Here is a 26,161-nt window from a genome sequence, read left to right as displayed (position 1 = left end):
CCCTTTCTCTTTCCTTTCGTTTTTTCCCCCTCATTTTCTCTCTTACCCTGCAGGGAGACACTGTTTGCTTAATAAACTCCCTTATGTGATTTCCCGTGTCCGGTGTGGTTTTCGTGGGATTCCTTACAATTGGGTTGTATGGTAGATGTATGATTATTTAAAAAGAAAAACCTACTGGATTCTTTTTCAAATTGGTTATGCCATTTTACTTTGATGTTAGCAGCACGTGAAAGTTCTAGTTGCTTCACTTGCTTGCCAATACTTGTTATAACAGTTAGTGTTTCTAGTTTTAGATATTCCAGTGTGGTGTTAGCTTTTTGTGATTTTAAACTCGCACTTCCCTTATGACAAGATCTTTCAGGTGCTTATTTGTCTTTCATATATCTTCTTGGGTGAGGAATCTGTTCCAATTTTTTGTTCATTTTTAAATTGGATCGTTAGTCTTATTGTTGAATTGTAGAAGTTTGTTGTGTATTCTAGATTGAAATCCTTACACTGATGTAGTTTTTTGCAGATATTTTCACTTTATCTTTTGTTTGCATTTTTACTTCTAAATAGCATATTAAATTTTAAAAATTTAATGAAGTCTGATTTATTAACTTTTTTCTTATATATTCCTGCTTTATTGTGTTGTATTTAATGTCAGCCACATTAAAAGACACTAAGGCTTCTGTTTTCTTAGAGAAGTTTTATGGTTTTAGTTCATTTTAATGTTTTCTGTTTTTAGTCTTTTAATATGGTAAGTTACCTCGATTTTAAAATGTAAAGCCTACCTTGCATAGATTAAACCCCACATGGTCATATTGTATTGCTTTTATATATTGTTGGATTCAGTTCACCAAAGTTTTCTTGAGAATTTTACATCTGTGTTCACAGAAACATTCACATTGCAATATTTTTCTTCTTCAGTTTTCTGAAAGAAGAGTTTTTATTGTTTCTTCCTTAAATCTTTAGTAGAATTCACCAGTGTATCCTCCTGGACCTGGGGTTATGTGAGAGGGTTTTTAGTAGATATAGAACTATCCAGGTTATCCATTTCTTTTTGAATGAGCTTTTGTAGTTTGTATCTTTCATGGATTTTGTCCATCTTATCTAAGTAATCTAATTTATTGACATAAGGTCACTCATAGTATTTATTTATCCTTTTAATATCATTAGAATCTATAACAATAGCACCTCTCATTCCTGATATTGGTAGTTTTATCTTCTCTCTCTTTTGTTCCATCTTCAATCTGACTAGACTGTTTCTCAAATAACTAGGTTTTTGTTTCATCAGTTTTTCTTTATTGTTTTACTGTTTTATGTTTCTCTGACTTCTGGCCTTATTTTTATTTCCTTGTTATGCTCACTTGGGATTTAGCTTGCTTTTCAAGCTGAGGTCATTGATTTGAGACTTTTCTTATTATGTGTGGAGTGTTATAAAGTACCCTGCTAATGTTGTTTAAACTATTGCCACAATTATGGGCATGTTTCCATTTCCCTTGTGTATATACCTAGAAGTGTAGAATTCCTGGGTCTTGGGGAAATTCTGTGTTCAATCATCTGAAGAACTTCCAGACTACTTTTCAAAGTGGCTACACCATTTTATGTTCCCTCCAACAGTATATAAGGGTTCTAATTTTTCCACATTCTTGGTGTGAAGCAGTTATACTGTGTAGTGGTTACCAGCTTACTTGAGTCTGGTGAAATAGAGCATCCTATACAATAAGTTACATGAAGCAGATTTATTATTTACAGACAGGCAGTGAAGGACAACATACAAGCAGGCATAGGAAAGACTTAAATCTTGATGTTGATTAATTGTGGGCAGTTCCCCTGAGGCTCCCTAAACTGCCTAGGGCAAATAAAATCTCAGCTGCCCTACATACACTGCCGCTGAGGGACCCCCGAAAGGCAGCCCACTTGGGTCATATATCTCTGAGGCAATGTGATTCACTATGTTAAAAACTTGGACATCAGGCTTCTGAGAGAAAGAGGAACAAAACCCAGATTGTCCCTGGCAGTTCCCCCTATCTCAAGATGTTACGTTCCCTGGGAGGGACAGGAAAAATGCCTGGGCAGTTTCAGACAGTTCTTTCCTATTTTAGGATGTTGCATGCCCAACATGTATATTCTGCAGTTACTCTTGAGAACTCATAAGCAAGAAAAAGTAGGAGCAGTGGGGGTGGTGTGGGAGTAGAGCTGTATTGGTCTAAGGCCACCCAGAGAACTGTCATGCACTTGCAGACACTTGTTGACATTTTGATTCTAGCCTTCCTACTGGGTGTGTGAAATAGTACCTTCTAGTTTTGACTTATAGTTTCCTGATGACAAATGATGTTGAATATCTTTCTGTATGCTTATTATCCATTTCTTTTTTTTTTTTTTTTTTTTTTGGTAATGAACGTGGGAGAGAGAATTTTTTTTTCTTCTGGATATAAGATCCTTACTGGATATATGATTTGCAGTGTTTTCTCCCCTTCTGTGGGTTGACTTTCTCTCAGTGGTGGCCTTTGATGAGTAAAAGTTTTAAATTTTGGCAATGAAATTCATTTAATATACTTTTATTTTAGACTTTTGATGACATATCTAAAAATTCATTGTCAAATCTAAGGTGACAAAAATTTGTTTTCCTAAGAGTTTTACAGTATTAGCTTTTAAATTTATGTTCATGGGTTAAGGGTTCAATTTTATTCTTTTGTGTGTGGCTAATTGTCCTATACCATTTCTTTCTTTCTTTCTTTCTTTCTTTCTTTCTTTCTTTCTTTCTTTCTTTCTTTCTTTCTTTCTTTCTTTTTAGATTTTTAAATAAATTTAATTTTCTTAAAATTTATTTTTATTTCTTGAAAAGATAATTCTTTCCCCCATTCAGTGGTCTTGACACCTTTTGTAAGAAGTCATTTGACCACAAGGATGTTGGTTTATTTCTGGACCCTAAATTTTCTTGCATTGATCTGTATGTTTATCTTTGTGCCAGTACCACACTGTTCTGATTTATGATAACTTTATAGTAAGTTTTGAAGTCAGGACATACAAATGTTTTTATTTTATTTTTTTCAGGATTATATTAGCTATTCTCTTTCCCTTTCAGTTCTGTTTGAATTTTAAAATGAGTTTGTTAGTTTCTATAGAGAAGTCAGGGGGATTCTGATAAGGATTTCATTGAATTTGTGAATCAGTTTATGGAATATTGCCATTTTAATGTAGAGTTTTCTGTTCCATGAATATAGGTTGTTTTCCATTTATTTAGAACTTCTTTGATTTATTTCAACAATGTTTTGTAGTTTCTAGAATATAGTATTTGCATTTTTTTGTTAAATTTATTTCCCCCTTTTTTGAATACTATTGTAAGTGGAGTGTTTTTTTTTTTTGAATGTTCATTGCAAGTGTGTAGAAATTCAGTTGATTTTTTTTATATGTTGATCTTATTTCCTGCAACCTTGTTGAACTCATAGATTTATTCTGATAGTTTTCTAGTGTACTCTTTAGTATTTTCTGTAGACAGAATCACATCATCTGCAAATATAGTTTCATTTCCTTTCCAACATGGATGCCTTTTATTTCTTTTTCTTGACCAATTGCCTTGCTAGAATTTGGAATACAAGTAGCAAGACCGACATCCTTGTCTTGTTCCTGTTCTTAAAAATAAAACATTCAGACTTTTACCATTAAGTAAGATGTTAACTGAGGGTTTGGGGTTAGATGCCCTTTCTGTTTAGGGGCTTCACTTCTATTCATAGATTGCTGAGTAGTTTTTCTTTTTAATCATGAAATAATATTGGATTTTATCAAATACTTTTTCTACATGTATTGAGATGATTATATCATTTTTTGCTTATAATTTACTAGTGTGCTATATTGCATTAATTGCATTTTGGATTTTAAACCATATTTGCATTTTTTAAAACCATACTTGGGATAAATCTCACTTGGTCATGGTATATAATTCTTTTTTTATATTTCTGACTTTGAGTTGCTAGTATTTTGTCAAGGACATTTTTATATATTGCTGGTTTTGAGTTAATATTCTGTCAAGGCTTTTTATATTCATAAGAGATATGGTCTGTAGTTTTTCTTTTGTTTTTTTGTTATGCCTTTGTCTGGTTTTGTATCAGGGTAATATAGGCCTTAAAAATGATTTGGGAAGCCAGTTGTGGTGGCGCATGCCTATAATCCCAGCAGCTCCGGAGGCCGAGGCAGGAGGATCGCAAGTTCAAAATCAGCCTCTGCATCTTAGTGAGGCCCTAAGCAACTTAGTGAGACTCTGTCTCCAAAAATAAAAAAAGGGTGGGATATGGCTCAGTAGTTAAGTGCCCCTGGGTTCAATCACTGATAGCAAAAAAAATGAGAAGTGTTGAAAGAGTTTGTGAAGAATTGATATGAATTTGTTCTTTTGTATGTTTGTAAAATTCAGCACCAAGGCCATCTGGGCCTGGATTTATCTAATTTGTTGGTGTATGATTATTCAAAAAATTTTTTTATAATTCTTTCTGTTTCTGTAAGGTTGGCCATAATGTACTCACCTTTGTATCTGATTCTAATAATGTGAATTTTGCTGTTTTCTTGGTCAAACTCTTTTTTTTTTTTTTTTTTTTTTTAGTTATAGATGGAGATAATACCTTTATTTATGTGGTGCTGAGGATCGAACCCAGTGCCTCACGCATGTAAGGCAAGTGCTCTACAACTGAGCTACAAAATTTTATTCCTTTTTTTTTTTTTTTCTTCTTTTTTCTTTTTTTGCAATGCTGGTGATTGAACCCAGGGCCTTGTGCTTACAAGGCAAGCACTCTACCAACTGAGCTATATCCCCAGTCCCCAAATTTTATTCTTTTTTAAGAACTTGTTTTTGGTTCATTGAGTCTTCTCTTTTTAAAAATTACTTCATTAATTTTTGCTGTAATCTTGATTTTCTTCTTTCTGCTTCACTTAGGTTTAGTTTATTCCTTTTTTGATATCTTAAAATAGAAGAGTTAGGATATTGATATGAGGGTTTTGTTTTGTTTTGGTGGTACTGGAATTAAACCAGGATGCTCTATCACTGAGCCCCCAGCCGTTTTATTCTTTCTTTTTATTTTAAGACAGGGTCTTTTTAAATTACACAGGCTGGGCTAAACCTGAGCTCCTGCTTCAGCTTCCTGAGTTGTTGAAATTATAGGTGTACACCACCACTCCTGGCTGAGATATTTCTTAATTTAGGGATTCGCAGCTATAAGTTTCCCTCTGGAATATGTGTCTTCATTCTCATTGATCTCAAAGTAAGTAATTTTTGATTTCCCTTTTGATTTCTTTTTTTGACCCATTGGTTATTTAGGAGTATGTTGTTTAATTTCCACATTATCAAATTTCCTTCTGTTGATTTTTTTTTAATTTAATTTCATTGTGGTTGAAGAATATACTTTGTATTATTATTATGCTTTAAAGTGAGAGACTGTCTCACGTGCACTTGAGAATGTACATTGTTCTATTGATAGATGTCTGTTAGGTCTAGTTGTTGTGATGCTGTTCAAGCCATTTATTTCCATATTGATCTTCTGTATAGTTGTGCTACCCATTATTGATAGTGGATTACTGTCTTCAGCTGTCACTTGTTGAATTGTCTCACTCATTTTTTATTTCATGTGTTTTGGTACACTGTTATTAGGTGCAAAAATACTTCCGATATCATTTTCTTGATGGTTTGTCCTTTTATCATCATAATGTGTCCTTCATTATCTCTAATAATAATTTTGTTTTGAAGTTTATTTTGTCTGATCTCAGTATAGCCATTTCAGCGCTCTCATGGTTGCTCTTTGCATAATTATCTTTTTCCATCCATTTACTTTTACTTCAGGTCTTTGAATTTCAAAAGTGTGTTCTGTAGATAATACGTAATTGGGTCGTTTTTTAAAATCCGTTTTGATAATCTGCCATTTTGTTGGATTATGTAATCCATTCACAATTAGTGTAATTACTGATGTAGTTTGTTTTACATCTGCATATTACTTTTTGTTTTCTCTGTCTTGGTCATTTTTCTTTCTCTATTCCTCCTACTTTCTTTTGCATTGAGGGAATATTTTCCAATATAGTTTCTAATTTCAGTAGTAATTTTCTTCACTGTTTTTTGAGTGTTTTTCAAAGTTATTGCTCTGGAGTTACCATATATACTTATCAGGAATCAGCTTCAGATTTATATTATCTTAAATCTAGCAATTTGTAGAACTTTTACTATTACATAGCTCGATTCCCACTCCCCGTTTTGGTATTGTTGTTTTATATATAATAAGATTATAATCCAGCAAATACATTGTTAAAATTATTACCCTCTAGAATCATTTCCTTAGCACATTGCAATTTTACTTCCTTCCACCTCCTTTTGTGCTGTTATTGGCAAATACATTACACATAGATTACATTTTATTGGTAAACCTAACAATGTAGTGTACAATATTTTATGTTTACAATATTCTATACAGTTTTTTTTTTTTAGTTAAGAGAAGTAAAGAGGAAAATACATAAAATTACTGGAGTTCTTTGAATGTGAATTATCATATGGGTCACCTCCTCTCACCGTAAAGAACTTCCTTTAGGACTTCTTGGAAGTTCAGTCTGTTGGCAACATATTTTGTCTTTTCATTGAAAAGCCTTTATTTTACCTTCGTTTTTGAATGATACCTTTCCTCCGTTTCTTGGTTAACAGTTTTTGTTTCTTTTTTCTTCATTGCTTTTCGTCATTCTACTGCCTTCTGGCCTCCCCACCACTACCCCCATCCTTGCCCCTAGTTAGCTATTGATTGATTTGTTGATTGATTTTTGGTACCAGGGATTGGACCTAGGAGCACTTAACACTGAGCCATATCCCCAGCCCTTTTAAATATTTTATTTAGAGACAGGGTCTTGCTAAGTTGCTGAGGCCGGATTTGAACTCACAGTCTTCCTGCCTTGGCCTCGTGAGCTGCTGGGAAGCTGTTAATCTTATTGGGGTTCTCTTGTAAGTGCTCATCATTTTTTCCTTGGTTCTCAGTATATTTTCTTTGTATTTTAGTTTCAGCATTTTTACTGTGTTGTGTCTGTCTGTATGTCTCATTGTATTCATCTTACTTGGTGTTCATAGAGCTTCCTGGATATGGTGATTTTCTTTTAATAAATTTGGGGGGTTTTCAGCTTCTCTTTCTTTGAGTTTTTTTTTTATTTTTTTTTTTTGTTTATTTTTTCTACTCCTTTCTCTTTCTCCTTTCCTGGTGGACTTAATTGTGTCCTGTATTTCTTTTCAGTTGTGTTTATTTTTCTTCATTCTTTTTCCTCTTGTTTTTTGACTTGCATGATCTTCTAATCTACAAGTTTGCTGTTTCTTTTGCTGGTTCAAATCTACTGTTGAACCCTTCTAGTGAACTTTTTATTGTTCAATTATTTACTTTTAACTCCAATTTCCATTTGGTTCTTTCTGTATATAATTTTTAAATCTGTTGACATTCTCTACTTGATGTGAATTTTCGTCGTACCTTTGTTTTTTACCTTCAGTCATCCTTTAGTTCTATATCTCACTAAATGACTTACAGTTAATAATGGCTAATTTTAAATATCTTTCTGTTAAACCTAACATCTGCTCATACTCCAGGCAGCTGCTTTTGCTCCCCTCCCCCCCCCCCCAGTATATTGTTCATACTTTCTGCTTACTTTTGGTTGCAAACTGAATAGTATAGCATCCTTGGGGTATTGGGCTACCTCCAAACCCTTCCAGGGTTTGTTATTACCGTTTGCTTATTTGTTTATTGACTGCCTGGATTATTAAAGTGAACTGTGTTCCTCCCTATTCTATTATGCCTTTGGTTTTCCTTTTTATGGAGGTGTGATTTTCTATATACCTATAGTTACCCTTGGAAAACAGTGGCACAGGTAGGGTTTCCTTCTGCTCTGGTCATACCCCATTATTGCCCTGTTATTTTTAACAATGTACTGGGGCATAAATTTCTCTACAAACTAATGAGGTTGAATTATGGCTTGGCATGAGTTTCTGAGGTTAGTGTTTGGTGTTTGTGCTAAATCTAGGAGGGCTCCTTCCAGTTCTCTATTCCCCAGTTTTCTCCTGCAAACTAGCTGGCCTGTGATCTAGGTTATTTCTTCAGTAGACCCATGGATCTCCTCCCAGTAACTTTTTACAACTTTCATCATTCTTGAGAGCACCTTTAAGTTTAACTTTACTGTACTCTTCTGCAATTGAAGTAATTTTCAATATTTTCATAGGTTTGCTTGATTATATTGCTGTCTTCCCTTAGGAACATTTCCAAAATTTTAGATGTTTTTGTTTTTAAAATAATTTTCACCAGCTTCACTGGGGAGTAGGTAAGTGGACCTTTTCACTCTTGTGTTGCAAGTTGATCTCTCCCATATGTTTTAATGTCTAGAGAGCAAGAATCAGTTTTACACATCTTAACATTTTGTGTTTTCCATAGTATTGTCTTTAGTCTTTGGCACACATCCTGTTGAATCTAGTGAAATTACAGTTAATCATTTTAGCATAGTGGCAAAGATGACAGGTTCTAAGGTCAAACTACCAGGTTAAAATCCTGGTTCCTGAATCTGGTAGCAGTGTAACTTCGGAAAAGCTACCTAATTATCAGCATAAGCATTTGTAAGTGGAATGCCTTAGATCTCACAGGATTGTTGTGAGGATAGAATGGGATAATCCATGAGTAAAGGCCTTTAGAACAGTGCTTGTCATATTTTAAGTGCTCTATAAATGTTAGTAATAATTATTAGTCTTTGTTCACTAACATTGTATAAAAATGAAGCTCTAACACAACTTGAAAAAATAGTAAGCACCTACAAGTGTTCAAATGCCCCATTTGGCAATAAAATCAAAATGTATAGCTTAGGACTTGACTGGGAGAGTGCTTGCCCAGCTTATGTGAGGCACTGGGTTATATCCCTAGTACAGCAAAACAAAATCAAACACACACATGCACACAAATACACAAATTTATAGCCTTGTTTTCTAAGACATAATTTGACATTTTCATTAGCCCTTTGTATATTTCTCCCCAAAATATAACCCACATTTTTTATTTCTTTCCTATAGTTTCAAGCTACTTTAAGGGAAATCTAAAAGTGAGTCATATAGTTTGGCGAGTGACTTTCATCTTGGAGACACACTCATTACTTTAAAGGTTTTCACTAGCCACCCACAGTTGTTGGGAGGCATTTCTGATACTTTTTTCTCCCCTTGTGTGGTGCTGGGGATTGAACCCAGGGCCTTGTGCATGCGAGGCAAGCACTCTACCAATTGAGCTACATCCCCAGCCCGACACACTCATTACTTTAAATGTGATTCATGATTTTTCTAATGTTGACATTAAATCTCATGTAGGCTTACACAAAAATGCATCTACTTAGCTGTTACCAGCAGAAGTTTCTGTTTATAAAGTTGATTGTAACAGTGAGTTTTCATGAAATTGATTTTAGAGGCTTACTTCAAATCCTGTGGATTGCATTTTTATACAGTAGCCCTCCTTATTTGCAATTTCCCTTTCCAAGGTTTCAGTTACCTGTGGTCAGCTGTGGTTCTAAGATGTTAATAGAAAATAAACTTCATAATTTTTAAATTGTGTGCTGTTCTTAGTAGTGTGATGAAATCTTGCTTGGTTCTGCATCATCCAGTCTGGGATGTGAGTCATCATTTGTCTAGTGGTATTTACACTACCTGCCTGTTAGTTACTCAGTAGCCATATCAGTCATCACATTGACATATTATTGCAGCATTATTGCAGTGTTTATCAACTGCTTATTTCTGGAATTGTCTGTTAACATTTTGTGTTTTCCATAGTATTGTCTTTAGTCTTGACCATGGGTAACTGAAATCTTGAAGAGTGAAACTGAATAAGGGGGAACTGCTGGATAAGAATACATTCCACACTGCATCTCCACTGTCAAGTAACCCTTAGTTTACTTAATAAGGGCCCCAGAATACAAGAGTAGTGATGCAGGCAATTTTGACATGCTGAAGAATAACTGTAAAATGCTTCTTTTAATTGAAAAGGTGAAAGTTCTCAACTTGAAAGACTACCCCCCTGCATTGTGTCTGAAGTTGCTCGGATCTATAATAATGAAACATGGTATATATATAGTGTTCAGTACTATACACAGTTTCAGGCAGCCACTGGAGACCTTAGAACATACTCTCTTTGTATAAGGAGGAAAATTACTGTGCAGACATCATTATTTATATATTTGTATTATCTTTCTTTAAATGCCTTCTTTATCTTAATTTATTGGCAATTTTGTGCCCAGATACATTGATATTTGAATTTCTGGTTAAGGATACATGTATCCCTCCTTTTTCCATGAAGTAGAGGAGTTGTCATCATCTTTCTTAGGCAGAGCTACCTTGACTACCATCCTTCTGGATAGGGATGCTCCATGTTTCTCCAGGGAATTGTTAGTTATTCAGGCATTGCCCTACTTACCCAATCTCCCATATTCTCTGGGAATACATGTCTCAGGTTGTCTTAGACAGTGAGTCCTGATGGGAAGGCGAAGAGCAGGAGAGAGCAGGGGTTGGCCTTTCCAACTGGTTCTATTCTGATGGGTCTTCCAGAAGCTGTGAATTAGCATCCACATGTCAGAGAAAATACTCAGCCTTTGGTTTTTGGGGATTGGCTTATTTCGCTTAGCATGATATTCTCCAGCTCCATCCCTTTACCAGCAAATGCCATATTTAGGGCTGAGTAATATTCCATTGTATATATATACCACAATTTCTTTTTCATCTGTTGAAGGACAGATGTGATCCCACAACGTACAGTCAGAAAAATGAGAAATTACACTCCATTTATGTATGATTTATCAAAATGTATAAATGCATTCTGTTGTGTATAACTAATTAGAACAAATTTAAAAAATCTTAAAAAAAAGAAATTAATTGGTTTTAGGATTCAGAGTGACTCTTATTTTAGATGCCCATTGATTAAGGATATCCTTTTAACCCAACAGGAAGCATGTTGATACTGTATTTGACCAGGTTTTTTAGTAGTCAGTTCCTTTATTGAACATCAAAATCTTTTCACGAAAAAAAGTTATAAATTTATGTAGTATGTGTTGAATATGTCTGCAGTTCTCTTGAGGGAAAAAATATATTCAGTTTTCTTTTTGAGCTCTGTTTCTCAAGATCGAGATCCTTATATACCATGTTCCCCATATTGTGTTTTTTTCCTAGGTAGTGGAGATAGAAATTCTCCGTGCAGCTATGTTCAGTATTCATTGAAGAGCTACAATACCTAGTGCTGTGCTGGCACTAGGGTAGGAATTAGCCTGACAGTGACCTGTTTTGTGACTAAAGTTTTATTGAAATGTTAATATCCCAAATAAAAACTCTAGATCCTTCTGAAGCAAAAGACAAAGGATTTATTCTTGCCAGGACTGGCGAAGCAGAAAGCAAACAGTTCTGCAGACTCCCTGCAGTTCTGCACCCACCTGGGGGTTGTCTGCTGCTTAAAAGCTGGAAAACCACAAGGAAAGGGGGAGAGGGGGTGGCAGTTAAAACCACAGGTTATATAAACAAGTTTCTCAGAATTATCAGTACCTGTTCAGAGGGGCAAACTTACATTCTACAAGTTCAGAATATTGTGGGGGTGCAAGTGGGGGAAGGTGGAGGTGTTAGCTGCTATGCAAGTGGGCTCACAAAGAAAGAAAAGGGAGGCTGATTTTTACACAGGGTGAAATGTGTGAACAAAATGGAGTTAGCTTAGCTTAGCTCAGCTTAGTTCAGCTTAATCTTTAAATCAGCCCATAACAGGAACACAACCACACCCATTCATATATATCTCATTTTTGGCTGCTTTCACTCCACGAAGGCAGAGATAAGAGTTTGCATCTGAGATCATATGGCCAAGAATAAAATATTTACTTTGTGAGGCTCAAAAAATGAGTATTAGTTTTCCTGAGTGTGGTGGCTGCTTGGTGCAGGAGGAAGGAATATGTGGATTCTGAAGTGTAGGGGTTAGGTAGAGAAGCAGATAGCCTCTTGACTGAACAGAGGTTGTTGTTGTTGGGTGTTACCCCCCATGCATGCGTATGTATGTATGTATGGGCGCGCGCGCGCACAGACACACACACACACACACACACACACACAGTTTCTTATCAAGCTCCTCTTCATTCACAGCATTTATGTACCAAACACTGATTAACAACTTCTTCTCTGTTCTATCGTTAAATTCCTTTCACATATCCTTTTTTTCTTTTTTCTTTCTTTATTTTTTTATTGTAAACAAATGGGATACGTGTTGTTTCTCTGTACGGAGTCAAGGCATACCATTTGTGTAATCATAAATTTACATAGGGTAATGTTGTTTGATTCATTCTGTTATTTTTTTCCTTCCCCCCACCCCTCCCACCCCTCTTTCCCCTCTATACAGTCCTTCTTCCTCCATTCTTGTCACCCTCCTTAACCCTAACCCTAAACCTAACCCTAACCCTAACGCTAACCCGTCCCGCCCCCCATTATGTGTCATCATCTGCTTATCAGCGAGATCATTCGTCCTTTGGTTTTTTGAGATTGGCTTTATCTCACTTAGCATGATATTCTCCAATTTCATCCATTTGCCTGTAAATGCCATAATTTTATCATTCTTTATGGCAGAGTAATATTCCATTGTATACCACAGTTTCTTTATCCATTCATCAATTGAAGGACATCTAGGTTGGTTCCACAATCTGGCTATGGAGAATTGAGCAGCAATGAACACTGATGTGGCTGTGTCTCTGTAGTATGCTGATTTTAAGTCCTTTGGGTATAGGCCGAGGAGTGGGATAGCTGGGTCAAATGGTGGTTCCTTTCCAAGCTTTCTGAGGAATCTCTGCTTTCCAGAGTGGCTGCCCTAATTTGCAACCCCACCAGCAATGTATGAGTGTACCCTTTTCCCCACATCCTCGCCAACACCTGTTCTTGCTTGTGTTCTTGATAATTGCCATTCTAATTGGGGTGAGATGGAATCTTAGGGTAGTTTTGATTTGCATTTCTTTTATTACTAGAGATGTTGAACATTTTTCATATATCTGTTGATTGCTTATACATCTTCTTCTGTGAAGTGTCTGTTCATTTCCTTAGCCCATTTGTTGATTGGATTATTTGTACTCTTGGTGTAGAGTTTCTTGAGTTCTTTATATATTCTGGAAATTAGCGCTCTATCTGAAGTATGAGTGGCAAAGATATTCTCCCATTCTGTAGGCTCTCTCTTCACATTACTGATACTTTCCTTTGCTGAGAGAAATCTACTGGGATAGATAGTTTGAATCTATCCCAGTTATTGATTCTAGCTTTTTTATTTCTTGTGCTATGGGAGTCCTGTTAAGGAAGTCTGATCCTAAGCCAACAAGTTGAAGATTTGGACCTACTTTTTCTTCTATAAGATGAAGGGTCTCTGGTCTGATTCCGAGGTCCTTGATCAATTTTGAGTTGAGTTTTGTGCAGGGTGAGAGATAGGGGTTTAATTTCATTCTGTTGCATATGGATTTCCAGTTTTCCCAGCACCATTTGTTGAAGAGGCTATCGTTTCTCCATTGCATATTTTTGGCCCCTTTGTCTAGTATGAGAAAATTGTATTTATTTGGGTTTGTGTCCATGTCCTCTATTCTGTACCATTGATCTATTTGTCTATTTTGGTACCAATACCATGCCGTTTTTGTTACTATTGCTTTGTAGTAGAGTTGAAGATCTGGTATTGTGATACCCCCGCTTCACTCTTTCTGCTAAGGATTGCTTTAGCTATTCTGGGTTTCTTATTCTTCCAGATGAATTTCATAATCGCTTGCTCTATTTCTGTGAGGTACATCATTGGGATTTTAATTGGAATTGCATTGAATCTGTATAGCACTTTAGGTAGTATAATGGTAGTATAATTTCATAATGGATTGAAATTAGAAATAAATGACAGAATAAAAAACAGAAACTTCTCCAATACCTGGAGATTAAATAATACACTATTATATGATGAATGGATAACAGAAGACATCAGGAGGGAAATAAAAAAATTCTTAGAAGTAAACGAGAACAAAGACACATCATATCAAAATCTCTGGGACACTATGAAAGCAGTACTTAGAGGAAGATTTATTTCATGGGGCGCATTCAACAAAAGAAGTAGAAATCAACAAGTAAACGAGTTAACACTACAGCTCAAAGCCCTAGAAAAAGAAGAGCAGACCAACACCAAAAGTAGTAGAAGACAGGAAATAGTTAAAATCAGAGCCGAAATCAACGAAATTGAAACAAAAGAAACAATCGGAAAAATTAACAAAATAAATTGTTGGTTGAGAAAATAAACAAAATTGATAAACCCTTAGCCACACTAACAAAGAGAAAGAGGGAGAAAACTCAAATTACTAAAATTCAGAATGAACAAGGAAATATCACTACAGACACAAGTGAAATACAAAACATAATTAGAAGCTATTTTGAAAATCTATATTCCAACAAAACAGAAAACCTTGAAGACATCAACAAGTTTCTAGAGACATATGAATTACCTAAACTGAACGAGGAGGATATACACAAATTAAATAAATCAGTTTCAAGCAATGAAATAGAAGAGGTCATCAAAAGCCTACCAACAAAGAAAGGTCTGGGACCAGATGGGTTCTCAGCCAAGTTCTACAAAACCTTTAAAGAAGAGCTCATTCCAATACTCCTCAAAGTATTCCATGAAATAGAAGAGGAGGGAACCCTCCCAAACTCATTCTATGAAGCCAATATCACCCTGATACCTAAACCAGACAGAGACACATCGAGGAAAGAAAATTTCAGACCAGTATCCTTAATGAACATTGACGCAAAAATTCTCAACAAAATTTTAGCAAATCGCATATAAGAATATATTAAAAAGATAGTGCACCACGATCAAGTGAGTTTTATCCCAGGAATGCAAGGTTGGTTCAACATCCGGAAATCAATAAATGTCATTCACCATATCAACAGACATAAAGTTAAGAATCACATAATTATTTCGATAGATGCAGAAAAAGCATTCAATAAAATACAGCATCCCTTCATGCTCAAAACACTAGAAAAAAATAGGGATAGTGGGAACATTCCTTAACATTGTAAAGGCCATCTATGCTAAGACCATGGCTAGTATCATTCTAAATGGTGAAAAACTGAAAGCATTCCCACTAAAAAGTGGAACAAGGCAGGGATGCCCTCTTTCACCACTTCTATTCAACATCATCCTTGAAACTCTAGCCAGAGCAATTAGACAGACCAAAGAAATTAAAGGGATACGAATAGGAAAAGAAGAACTTAAACTATCCCTGTTCGCTGATGACATGATTATATATTTAGAGGAACCTGGAAATTCCACCAGAAAACTTTTAGAACCTTTTTTCTGATGTAATACAAATTGAGGCCCCCATCTCATGCCCGTCTTTCCTCTCAAAGATAATCACTCTCCTGAAATTGGTGTTTAAACTTCTTTTACTTTTCTCTGTATTCATCCCTGAGCAGTATCTAATATTATTTCATAACTTCGTTAAATGGTATACTGTATGTAGTCTTATGTGCCTTGCTTTTTTTTGGTTCAGCAGTATATATGACCATTCAGCTCTTGTTCTTAAAATATCACTTTTGTCTGGCAATCTAACTTATGAACATACTAATTTATTATTTTTTGTTGTCTTTATTTATTTTAGTATCATAGAAATGTACGCAGGGGTGCATAACTACTGAGCCATTCCCATACCTTTTTATTTTTTATTTTGAGACAGGGTCTTGATAAGTTCCTTAGGGCCATACTAAATTGCTGAGGCTGGCTTCAAAGTTAGGATCTTCCTGCCTCAGCCTCCTAAATTGCTGGGATTATAGGTGTGCATCATCATGCCCAGTCCTATTATTCTCTTCTTGATAGGCCTTTCCTTCCCTAATTAAGTTGACCTTTGATTTTTTTATTCTTTCTTAACATAGTTTTAAGATTTAATTTATATATCATGAAATGTACTTGCTTAAAGTGTATAGTTCAGTGGTTTCTAGTATATGTGTGGAGTTGTGCAGTTACTACTGTTATCTAATTGCAAACACTTTGATCACAACTAAAGCAGTGTCCTATCTATTTGAAGTCACTTCCCATCTCCCTCACCCTTCTTCCAACCTGACCTTGAAATAGCCATGAATTTACATTCTGTCTCTATATTTGTCTATTCTAGACTTATCATATAATTGGAATCAGTACAGTATGTGATCTTCGTGATTGGTTTCTTTCATTTCACATGTTTTGAGGTTTGTCTATGATGTAGTGTGTACATGACAGACTTTTAAATTATTTTCAGAATTTTTGTTCTATTTGTGTTTGAAAAACTATTATTTTTTGAATGGTTTAAAAACATTAAAAACTAAATCTCTTGTTCTTAATCTTTTGTTGAAGTTCTGGAAGGAAAAGACAAAGGTAATACCATTTATAAAAATATAATTGAATACCTCTGGAAATGAGTAGACCTTACCTTTTGAAGAGTTCATAGTGTAGTTGGGTTAGAATAACAGGTTAATTATACAGCTGTGGAAATACTACCAGAGACTAAACACAATTCTAAGGAAATATTGGAGAAGAAATGCAGTTAATTTCTTCAGAGATGTGTACAGGTGTTATAAAGTAAGTGACATCTGATCTGAGTCTAGACCTTGGAAAGTTAATAAGATTTCAGGAAGTGAGTGCTGGTAGGGAAGAAGAAGCCTTTCTGAAAGGAGATGCATTAGGAAAAAGGCGTTGAGAGATGGAAGAGAACTTTTGAGAGATCAAGTGGACCTCAACATTAAGGTGGCAGGACAGGAGACTGACTAGACCAGGCTCATGGGTTAGCATCTGCTCTGGGAATCACTGGAAAAATTAGGCAAGTTTAAGACAGGCACATTTCTGTTTTAAAAGGAGGACTCTTGACAGTATAGCAGGTAGACTGGAGATGAGAGTCTACTGGCGAGGCAATCCACAGGAAGGTTGTTGTGACCTTTTAGGTGGGATGTGATAACCTAATGTTCCTGGTAGTGGGAATAAAGAAGATGAAATGGAAAGGCATTTTTTGGGTTAAATTTACAGGACTTATTAATGTAGGTAGAATTAATTCTAAGATGAATCCCTTGATCTCTCACTAGGACAGTTTGAATAATTTGGGAATTTGATAAAAATTTCCCACATTGTCAAAATTAACTTGTGTTAGAAGCCCTGTATTTTCAACAGATGAGTTTTCTGCTCTAGTTTGTTTTAAGGAATAAAATAATTCCATATTGTACAGGTTATTATTTGAAGTATTTTATTTTGGTTTAGAAATGAAACAGGTTCATATTGAGCATAGTCATTTTTAGACCTTAACAAACTATTATCATCACTTCCTCATAGGCAAAAGAATGCAATGGTGTGAAGATTCCAGTTGATGCCAGTAAACCTAATCCAAATGATGTGGAGTTTGATAATCTGTATTTGGATATGAATGGAATCATCCATCCCTGTACTCATCCTGAAGACAAGTATGTAATCCATTTTTGTCACTGCTATCACAAGTCACAGAGGAAGTACTATATTATATTACATTGTTTGCTTATCATTATAGACCAGCACCAAAAAATGAAGATGAGATGATGGTTGCAATTTTTGAGTATATTGACAGACTTTTCAATATTGTAAGACCAAGACGACTTCTCTACATGGCAATAGATGGAGTGGTAAGTGCTAAAATAATTAACTTAGAAGCCTCTATTTTTGTTTTTGCTGTGTTTCCAGCGTCTAGAATGAAAGTCAGCTAAATAGTGAAAAGTGTTGACTGGTACATTTGATAAGGCCTATTGCTTTGGTCTTTCATTCAAGCATTTTTTAAATGCTTACTTTGTGCCAGATACTGTGAAATTCTGGGAATATTGATGAATGCCTTCATTTTTGAAGGTGTTGCCATTAAAAGGAAGGAGACATAGATATGTGAGTGAGTTTAGTTGCAGGCACTCAATAATACATGTAAGATGTTGAGGAAGGGGGAAACCAGGGCTACTGTAGAAATTAGGAGATAGAGAAGATGACTTTTGTCCCATTCCTTTAAGGATGAAGAATAATTGGAGACTGTTAGTCATTGGTTGAGGGATGACCTTCCAGATTCTTAAATGTTCTAGGTAAACACACATGCCTTTGACCATGCTGCATTTGAATAAATGCAAGTAGTTTGAATTGAAAAGGAAAGTAGAGCAATAGTTCAAGAAAGCCTCACATGCCACTCTTGGGAGTTTGGACATTGATCAGTGATCAAAGTGATTTAAGAACATAGTAGCTTACTGACTTATGATAATTATACCAAGCGGGTTAGGTTATAAATGACCACTAATTATACATTGGGATATAAAAAAAATTAGGATAAATCATAACCCTAAATTTATTAACTATAGGCAGGCAACTAAATTTTCTTTTAGATTTAGTACATTCTAGTAATTAATGGAATGATTTTGAAAATCCAAAAAACATTGACTCCCAAGAAAATTAACTTTACTCTGTGGATCTTTTTACTCAATGAAAACTCATAGCTACTTTTTAACTTGCAATACAATGGAGTAAGGGAAAAAAAGAACAGGAATATATCTTGTTAAGAGCATATTTCAATTCACATTCAGCAAAACTTCTTGAAGAAAGTCTTTAATTGGTTTTGCTAGATCAAGTACAAAATATGTGCATATTTATGTGCATGTATATATGTGCATGTATACATGCATTTTTTTGAAGTATAAATTTAGATCATACACTTGTTATATGAGAGGACTACATTAGGTAGTCTAGTTTTACAGAAACAACTTTTTAAAAGAATATTATATAACTTACACTTAGATGTTGTCAGAATATTGCAAAGTTCTTTTCAACCCCAAAACACCTCAGTAACTTCAAAAATCTTACAGTCCATTTCACTTCATTTGGGCCTAATCAGTGATTTAAATTATATTTGGTTAGAATGATTTAAAAGTACTTTGGGTTAAAACATTATTCCCTTTCTAATTGTTGTGCTGTATTGAAAAGACAAGATAGTAATTATGAACCTTATTGTGGAAATACATGTAGAAGTACTTTGAGGTTTTGCAGGTCAGAAAGTAGTAATTCTCTGTTGCTTTTATGGGAAATTGTGAATCTGATTTGGAGACTGTTTTTTCTTTAAGTCATGGACATAGGGAAGCTCTCCATGACCCTGGATCTTTAGTAAGTACTCCCTTAATGCTGGCTGGGTCTTGGCTACCTTGAAGCACCCTAACCCAAGAGAACTGGCATTAGGCTGTGACCCTTTGTAATATGAACTACATAGAATGTTTGTTCATTTGTCATATCACTCACTCATCTGATAAAGCTCAGCTCAGGTTCTTGGTTCAGTATCTGCTATCTTGTCATGAAAAGATTATTAGACTTAGTACCTACCTTTCTTCCATTTTAGTGTGCTCTTTTTATAAGAATGATTGATTGTAAATAATGTACAGATTTATTTGTGAATAGTATTATGTAAATGTATAATAAATGTTTTTAGGCACCACGTGCTAAAATGAACCAGCAGCGTTCAAGGAGATTCAGAGCATCAAAAGAAGGAATGGAAGCAGCAGTTGAGAAGCAGCGAGTCAGGGAAGAAATACTGGCCAAAGGTAGAAAATATATATTTTGAAGATGGACTTTTTACTGATGTTCCCAAAAGCCTTGAAATTCCTGGTGGGTACAGAGTTAGATGCTGAGTGTCAGTGAGGAGGAAGGTCAGAGGAAGCTGATGCTTATTGGTTCTCTCCTAACCCGTCTGCCTATGTGTGAGGTGAGGTTTTAGCAAGGTGATTTGTTTGGTGTCTGCTGTATAAGACAATGATGATAGATCAGGAAAGCCACAATTTATTGGCTTAAGACAATTATACTTTACAGTTGAAGAAAAGATGTCATAGGCCTGCAGTTATAATAAATTTTATGTTAATTTGCTGAAAGTGTGCAGATATATAGTTACTTTATTGTGCAATACTTTAGCCACAGCTTATAAATAAGATTAAAAACCTGTTTGTATTTATGATGGAATGTGTTTTATTTTAAATATGTTTTCTTTTTGAAGATGTTACAGAATATATTGCTAATCAGAGATACAGAGGAAAAAACAGGATTTTCATATCCTGTTAGCTCATAATTTTATTTCTTACATAAAGCTTTGATAAACTCAGAATTTTAATTTCATTTTTCTGTATCACCTTTATCCCAAGAACTGTTATCAAAATTAAAACCCTAATTCTGGGCTGGGGATGTGGTTCTGTGATGGAGCGCTTGCCTACTCCGTGTGATGCACTGGGTTTGATTCTCAGCACTGCAGAAAAAAACAGATATTGTGCCCATCTACAACTAAAAATATTTAAAAAACAAAAACAAAACAAAAAAACTCTAATCCTGTGTGTGTGTGTGTGTGTGTGTGTGTGTGCGCGCGCGCGCGCGCAAGGAAAGAGCTTCATAATTTTTTTTTTTTTTTTTTTTTTTGCGGTCCTGGGGATGGAACCCAGGGCCTTGTGCTTGCAAGGCAAGCATTTTACCAACTGAGCTATCTCCCCAGCTCAATTTTTAAGTTTTAAATAACAATATAGTATCTTGTATAGCATATGTTCTACAGTCTTGTGAAAGGTTAATTTAAATTTGAGGGGAGCAATCTTATTTTCTTCCCCCCAAAGAGCAACATTTTCCTTAGATAACTGTGATTCTCTTTCTTTTGTATTTGAACTTTGTCTTGTTGTTCTGTCTTAATATTGATTAATTTACTTCACTTTTTATGGGGAAAACAAAACATTGCCTCTTTTCTCTAGGTGGCTTTCTTCCTCCAGAAGAAGTAAAAGAAAGATTTGACAGCAACTGTATTACACCAGTAAGTAGTCTTACATTTTGCTAGCTATTACTAACTCTTAAATGATAGGTTAATTTATTTCCTTCTGTCATTTTAGGGAACTGAGTTCATGGACAATCTTGCTAAATGCCTTCGCTATTACATAGCTGATCGTTTAAATAATGACCCAGGGTGGAAAAATTTGACAGTAAGTTTCACATTTTGGTACTTCAAAAAGATTAGAGTGCTCATTGAAACTGTACTTTGATATGACTGATATAATTTATCCTTTTTTCCCCTCCATAAAATGTCCGTGGACTGTCAGGGAAAAGAAGCATCCAAGGTTATTGGAAATGGGGTGCCTTGCATGGTCAGATTTTAGATAGCTGAATTTTCTCTCAGTGCCAATTTTGTTCTTTTATCATCACTGTGTAGCCATATAAAGGGATTCGTAATTTAAAAAAAAATATGTATATGATATATACGTATGTGTGTGTGTATGAGAATATAGTTTTTAAGTACAAAGTTCTGTAGCTAGATGGCAAAATACAGCCAGATTAAAGTTGTAGAGCTGCCTTTAAAAAATAATTGTTCTCATAAGTAAAGTGTAAATGAACTTTTATGTAATTTTTAGGTTCATAAATGTGTTTTCCTTTAATTAGAAATGATGAGTTATATTTAATTGGTTTCTTTTATTGATTATTCTTGGGCTTATAAGATTTGGTACTTTATCCTCTGATTGTAGTGAAAATAATAAGAACTCGTGAACTGATCAGTTTTCCTAAGGCTATTTTACTTAAGACATTTCCATCTTTTCCATACCATGTAGTAAGTTAATGAAGTAATTTTTGGTGTTTAACATGCACCTTATTCAGAAAACTTTCCAACTAGTATTATTGTGTTAATTTAATTATCTCAGTTTTTTTCTTATCCGATTTAGTTCTGATTTTGTTGCTGGTAGAAAACTGGGAATGACCCATTAAAAACTTCTTTTTTTTTTTTTAATAGGTTATTTTATCTGACGCTAGTGCTCCTGGTGAAGGAGAACATAAAATCATGGATTACATTAGAAGACAAAGAGGTAAAACTCACTTACAAATATGTGTATGTTCTATGAAGAAAAGATGAGCCAGGGGTGGAAGAGCATTTGCCTGTTGCATGCAAGGTCTTGGGTTCAGTCCTTAGCACTGCAAAACAAACAAACAAACAAACAAAAACAGGAACAAGAAAAGGAAAAAAGCCATTGACTAGAAAATATTTGGCAAAATGTAATATTCTGTGGTATGTAATACGTTTATGAAAATATATGTTTCTCTCCTTTTTAGCCCAGCCTAACCATGACCCAAATACTCATCATTGTTTATGTGGAGCTGATGGTAAGTTTCTTCTTTGGGATTTGCTTTTTTTGGATTAAACCATAGCAGGTCGATAGATTGGTGTGTAGTAATGGATTATTCAAGATTATCTAAGATGCTTGCTTTTTTTAAATTTCAGAGGAACTACTGAGTTGCTATTTAATCTGATTGGTGATCACTTGTCATTCTTTTCTTTTGGTACTAGGGATCAACCCGTGTTTCACAAATGCTAGTCATGCCCTATGCCACAAAGTTATATCCTCAGTCCTTTCTAAAATTTTATTTTGAGACAGGATCTCAAATTGCCCAGTTAAACTTGCTTTCCTCCTGCGTAGCTGGGATCATAGGTGTATACCAACATGCCCAGCTTCAACCTTCTGATCTTGTTAGCTATACATACTTTTATAATGAAAAATTCTCCAAGCATTTATTTCATAGTGGTAGTCTGTGTGGTAGGACCACATATCTGGAGGACATGTTGACTGATAACTGCTAGAAAGTTTTAGGCTTTTGGCTTTGCTGACTTTGCGTACTCATTAGAAGTTTTCCTTATGTTGGTATCTTGTAATATTTCACTTATAAGAATCCTCTCAGTGTTCACTGTTCAATACTTTTTTTTTTTCTCATTAATTGAAAGCTGATCTCATTATGCTTGGCCTTGCTACACATGAACCCAACTTTACCATTATTAGAGAAGAATTCAAACCAAACAAACCGAAACCATGTGGTCTTTGTAATCAGTTTGGACATGAGGTCAAGGATTGTGAAGGTTTGCCAAGAGAAAAGAAGGGAAAGGTAAGAACTTTGAGATGGTAGTTTCCTCATTTGAAAAAAAAAAAATTGTTATTTTGGTAAAAAAATACATAATAAGAATACACCATTTTAACCATATTTAAGTGTGCAATTAAATAGCATTAAATGTATTCAAGTTGCCTCATTTTTAAAATGCTACCCCTCATTGAAATGTATCTTTTAAAGCATTTTATTTTATTTATTTCATATTTGGTACTGGGGATTGAGCCCAGGGATGTTTAATGACATCCCTGGTCCTTTTTATTTTTTATTTTAAGACGCTCTTGCCAAGTTGCTTAGGTCCTCAGTAAATTGCTGAGGCTGACCTTGAATTTGTGATCTTCCTGCCTTAACCTCCTGAGCCACTGGAATTATAGGCATGCGCCACTGTGCCCATTCTGACTTTTAAAGCATTTTAAACCCACATTCAAAAGCATGCACACACTTATTTTCTAACATACCCTATATCTATGTGAGGTAAGTTCTCATAGATAATAAGGTCCATTATATGTGCTTTGTAGAAGTTTCTTGCTACAAATAATTACTCCTTTTAAAAGTAACTACAAATTAAATATATTAAACTTCTTAATACTTCTAAATTACTCAGTTTCTGTGTATTTTGGGTTCACTTGTTTATAGCAAGTTCTCTTTAATTGGATTTCTGTTTAAAAATATGGCATGGGGGAAAGTGAATAAAAGCAGATAGGAAATATGTATGGTATGATTTCACATATGCAGTAGGATAAAGGCAGTATACATGTATTGATGTACATATTTCATAGAGAAAGGATTAGAGGTATTTACATCACAGTATTAATATTGTTAGGTGTGGTGTGATTGTTTATGGGTAATTGTATTTTAAAATGATTGGTGAGCTTTTTAAAAATTTGTATTTGTTGTATTAAAATGATCTTACTTTCCAAAAAGCCTTAAAATTTCCTTGACTGGGAAAAAATGCAGAGTTTAGATTAAATTTTTTACTGTCTATTCCCATTCTTGCAGCACGATGAGCTTGCAGATAGTCTCCCATGTGCAGAAGGAGAGTTCATCTTCTTGCGGCTGAATGTTCTTCGTGAGGTTTGTATCAATAGTCATTGAAGCTGGAGTTCCTAAAAACCTTTTGATAGCTTTAATGGCAGCATTCCTTTTTTGGTTATAGTATTTGGAAAGGGAACTCACCATGGCCAGCCTACCATTCACATTTGATGTGGAAAGGAGCATTGATGACTGGGTCTTTATGTGCTTCTTTGTGGGAAATGACTTCCTTCCTCATTTGCCATCATTAGAGATTAGGTAGGTGTTTTCGTGTTTTTTTTTTTTCCCCCAACTGCTGTTTTAGCCTTCTTGACTTTACAGAGCCTGCTGGTCCTAATGCCTGTTTGTCTCCTGGTGGCAGGGAAGGTGCAATTGACCGTTTGGTTAACATATACAAAAATGTGGTACACAAAACTGGGGTAAGTTTTATTCTTGAATAATTTCAAATAGAAGTATTTGCTTTTTTAAGAAGATCATTTTTACATGTATTTTATCACTTACAGGGTTACCTTACAGAAAGTGGTTATGTCAATCTGCAAAGAGTACAGATGATCATGTTAGCAGTTGGTGAAGTTGAGGATAGCATTTTTAAAAAGAGAAAGGATGATGAGGTAAAGTGTTTCTATTGTGGTAGCTAAACTTGCTCCTATCTCTAATAGGCTTTAATGATCCTGTTATTGTACTTCTAACATCTTTGAGTGTATTGTTATGTTATTATAGTGCACCAACCCTAATGTAATCACGAGCTGTCAGCACTTTGATTATTTTATAATGTGATGCTTGCTTTGTGGAACTATGTATTGCACACCATTTGAGTAAAATTTTAATTTTTTTCTCTGTTCATAATCTTAATTAGGATATGAATCCAGATGCCTCTCTAGCCAATAAAACATGGAATTAAGATTCTAAGCCTAGAAAAATGCTGGTGTTGAGCTACTGGCCGCCATGTTTTGTAGGGTAGGGAATACTTATGTTCTGTAAGACAGGTCAAGACCTAAGAACTTGGTATTCTAGGAATAGAATATAGGGATCTGTCTGGGTTAGATTGTATCAGCTGGGGAAGACAGCTAGAAGAGTGTAAGATCTATGGAGGAATACAGCTCTTAAGTAAAATATTGAAACAGAAAGGAAGGAAATAAAATAACAAAGCACTTGAAATTGTACACATGATGGGTAAAATACTTAGAGGATAAGTCCAGGTTTCTGGTTTTGGCATTTAGGGGTTTGCTGTTGCCACTCATTGAAATAGTGAACACTAGGGGTGCCAGGGACAAAGTGGGAATGAATTTCATTTTTGAGATGTTGATTTTGAGGGGCTATAGGATTCCTGAGAGGAAAAATGTCTTGAAAAGAGATTTGAGAACTGTTGGTTGATGGGAGGAACTTGAGCCATTAGTGGGAAATCCCTTGGGAGCTTGTATGAAGTGAAAGTGCCTCCAACAAAAGCCTCAGGAAACATGGACATTTAAGGAGAAAGAGGAGTCAGTTCTAGAGAGATGGTAGGAAATCCAAAGGAGAAGCTGTCGGTCCTACCTAAGGGGTCAGAGTGAAAAGGTCAGGCAACAAACCCATGGCTAGGGCTTGGGAGGCCCTGGGGATCTGGTAGAAGTGGAAGGGACAGCATCCTGGAGGCAGAGTGAGTTGGACAGTAAATGGGGTAGCAAAGGAAGTCAGTAGTGGGCAAAATGAGTAGATAGTTCCTTCTTGCAGTGAAGGAAATTCTTTCACTAATTCATTTTATAAGAAGTCATACAGCTGTTTTGAGCTAATAGCAACTTAATAATCTTGTTCCATTGCTTCATGATCTAACAGATTAAACATGTACATTGACTTGGACAAAATTTTCTGTTTTCTTCAACTTTGCATACGATAGTCTAGTGAGCTCTTGTTTTTAGAACTTCGAACATTATTTTGTGTAATAGTGTTGACTTTAAACATTCTTTTCAAAAGCTCTCAATACTTTGGCAATCTTTTTTCTGTGATGGCGTGAGTTTTCATGTATGCAGTTCGAAGTATAGAAGTAGCTATTCCTGGGAATATCAAATATCCCTTGAGCTGCAGTTTATAACTCAGACTTTAAAAACAACAGTGTTTTCATTTGACTTGTTGCCATTTATGCTTTGCAAAAACTATACATACTGTGTTCTGCTTGGTATAAAAACCATGTGTTAGAACAGTGGCTGACACAGCTGGTT

At 35.1% G+C, this 26,161-nt stretch overlaps 1 protein-coding gene across 2 annotated transcripts in view; it reads left to right on the top strand.

Annotated features, from left to right (window-relative positions):
* XRN2 (5'-3' exoribonuclease 2) overlaps positions 1–26,161 on the top strand; it is an 81,966-nt gene that overhangs the window by 5,805 nt on the left and 50,000 nt on the right. For both annotated transcript variants that reach the window (XM_079123191.1, XM_079123192.1), the window contains exons 2-13: positions 17,331–17,458; positions 17,542–17,653; positions 19,477–19,588; positions 20,768–20,826; positions 20,903–20,992; positions 21,793–21,865; positions 22,110–22,160; positions 22,777–22,934; positions 23,934–24,008; positions 24,091–24,224; positions 24,328–24,385; positions 24,470–24,577. In XM_079123191.1, coding sequence (XP_078979317.1) covers positions 17,331–17,458; positions 17,542–17,653; positions 19,477–19,588; positions 20,768–20,826; positions 20,903–20,992; positions 21,793–21,865; positions 22,110–22,160; positions 22,777–22,934; positions 23,934–24,008; positions 24,091–24,224; positions 24,328–24,385; positions 24,470–24,577 — 1,158 coding nt within the window. The remainder of the gene's footprint in view (positions 1–17,330; positions 17,459–17,541; positions 17,654–19,476; positions 19,589–20,767; positions 20,827–20,902; positions 20,993–21,792; positions 21,866–22,109; positions 22,161–22,776; positions 22,935–23,933; positions 24,009–24,090; positions 24,225–24,327; positions 24,386–24,469; positions 24,578–26,161) is intronic.

The sequence above is a fragment of the Sciurus vulgaris genome (genome assembly GCF_902686455.1).
Source record: "Sciurus vulgaris genome assembly, chromosome: 2".
In the NCBI taxonomy this organism is placed as follows: Eukaryota; Metazoa; Chordata; class Mammalia; order Rodentia; family Sciuridae; genus Sciurus; species Sciurus vulgaris.
This window is presented reverse-complemented; position numbering and strand designations above follow the sequence as displayed.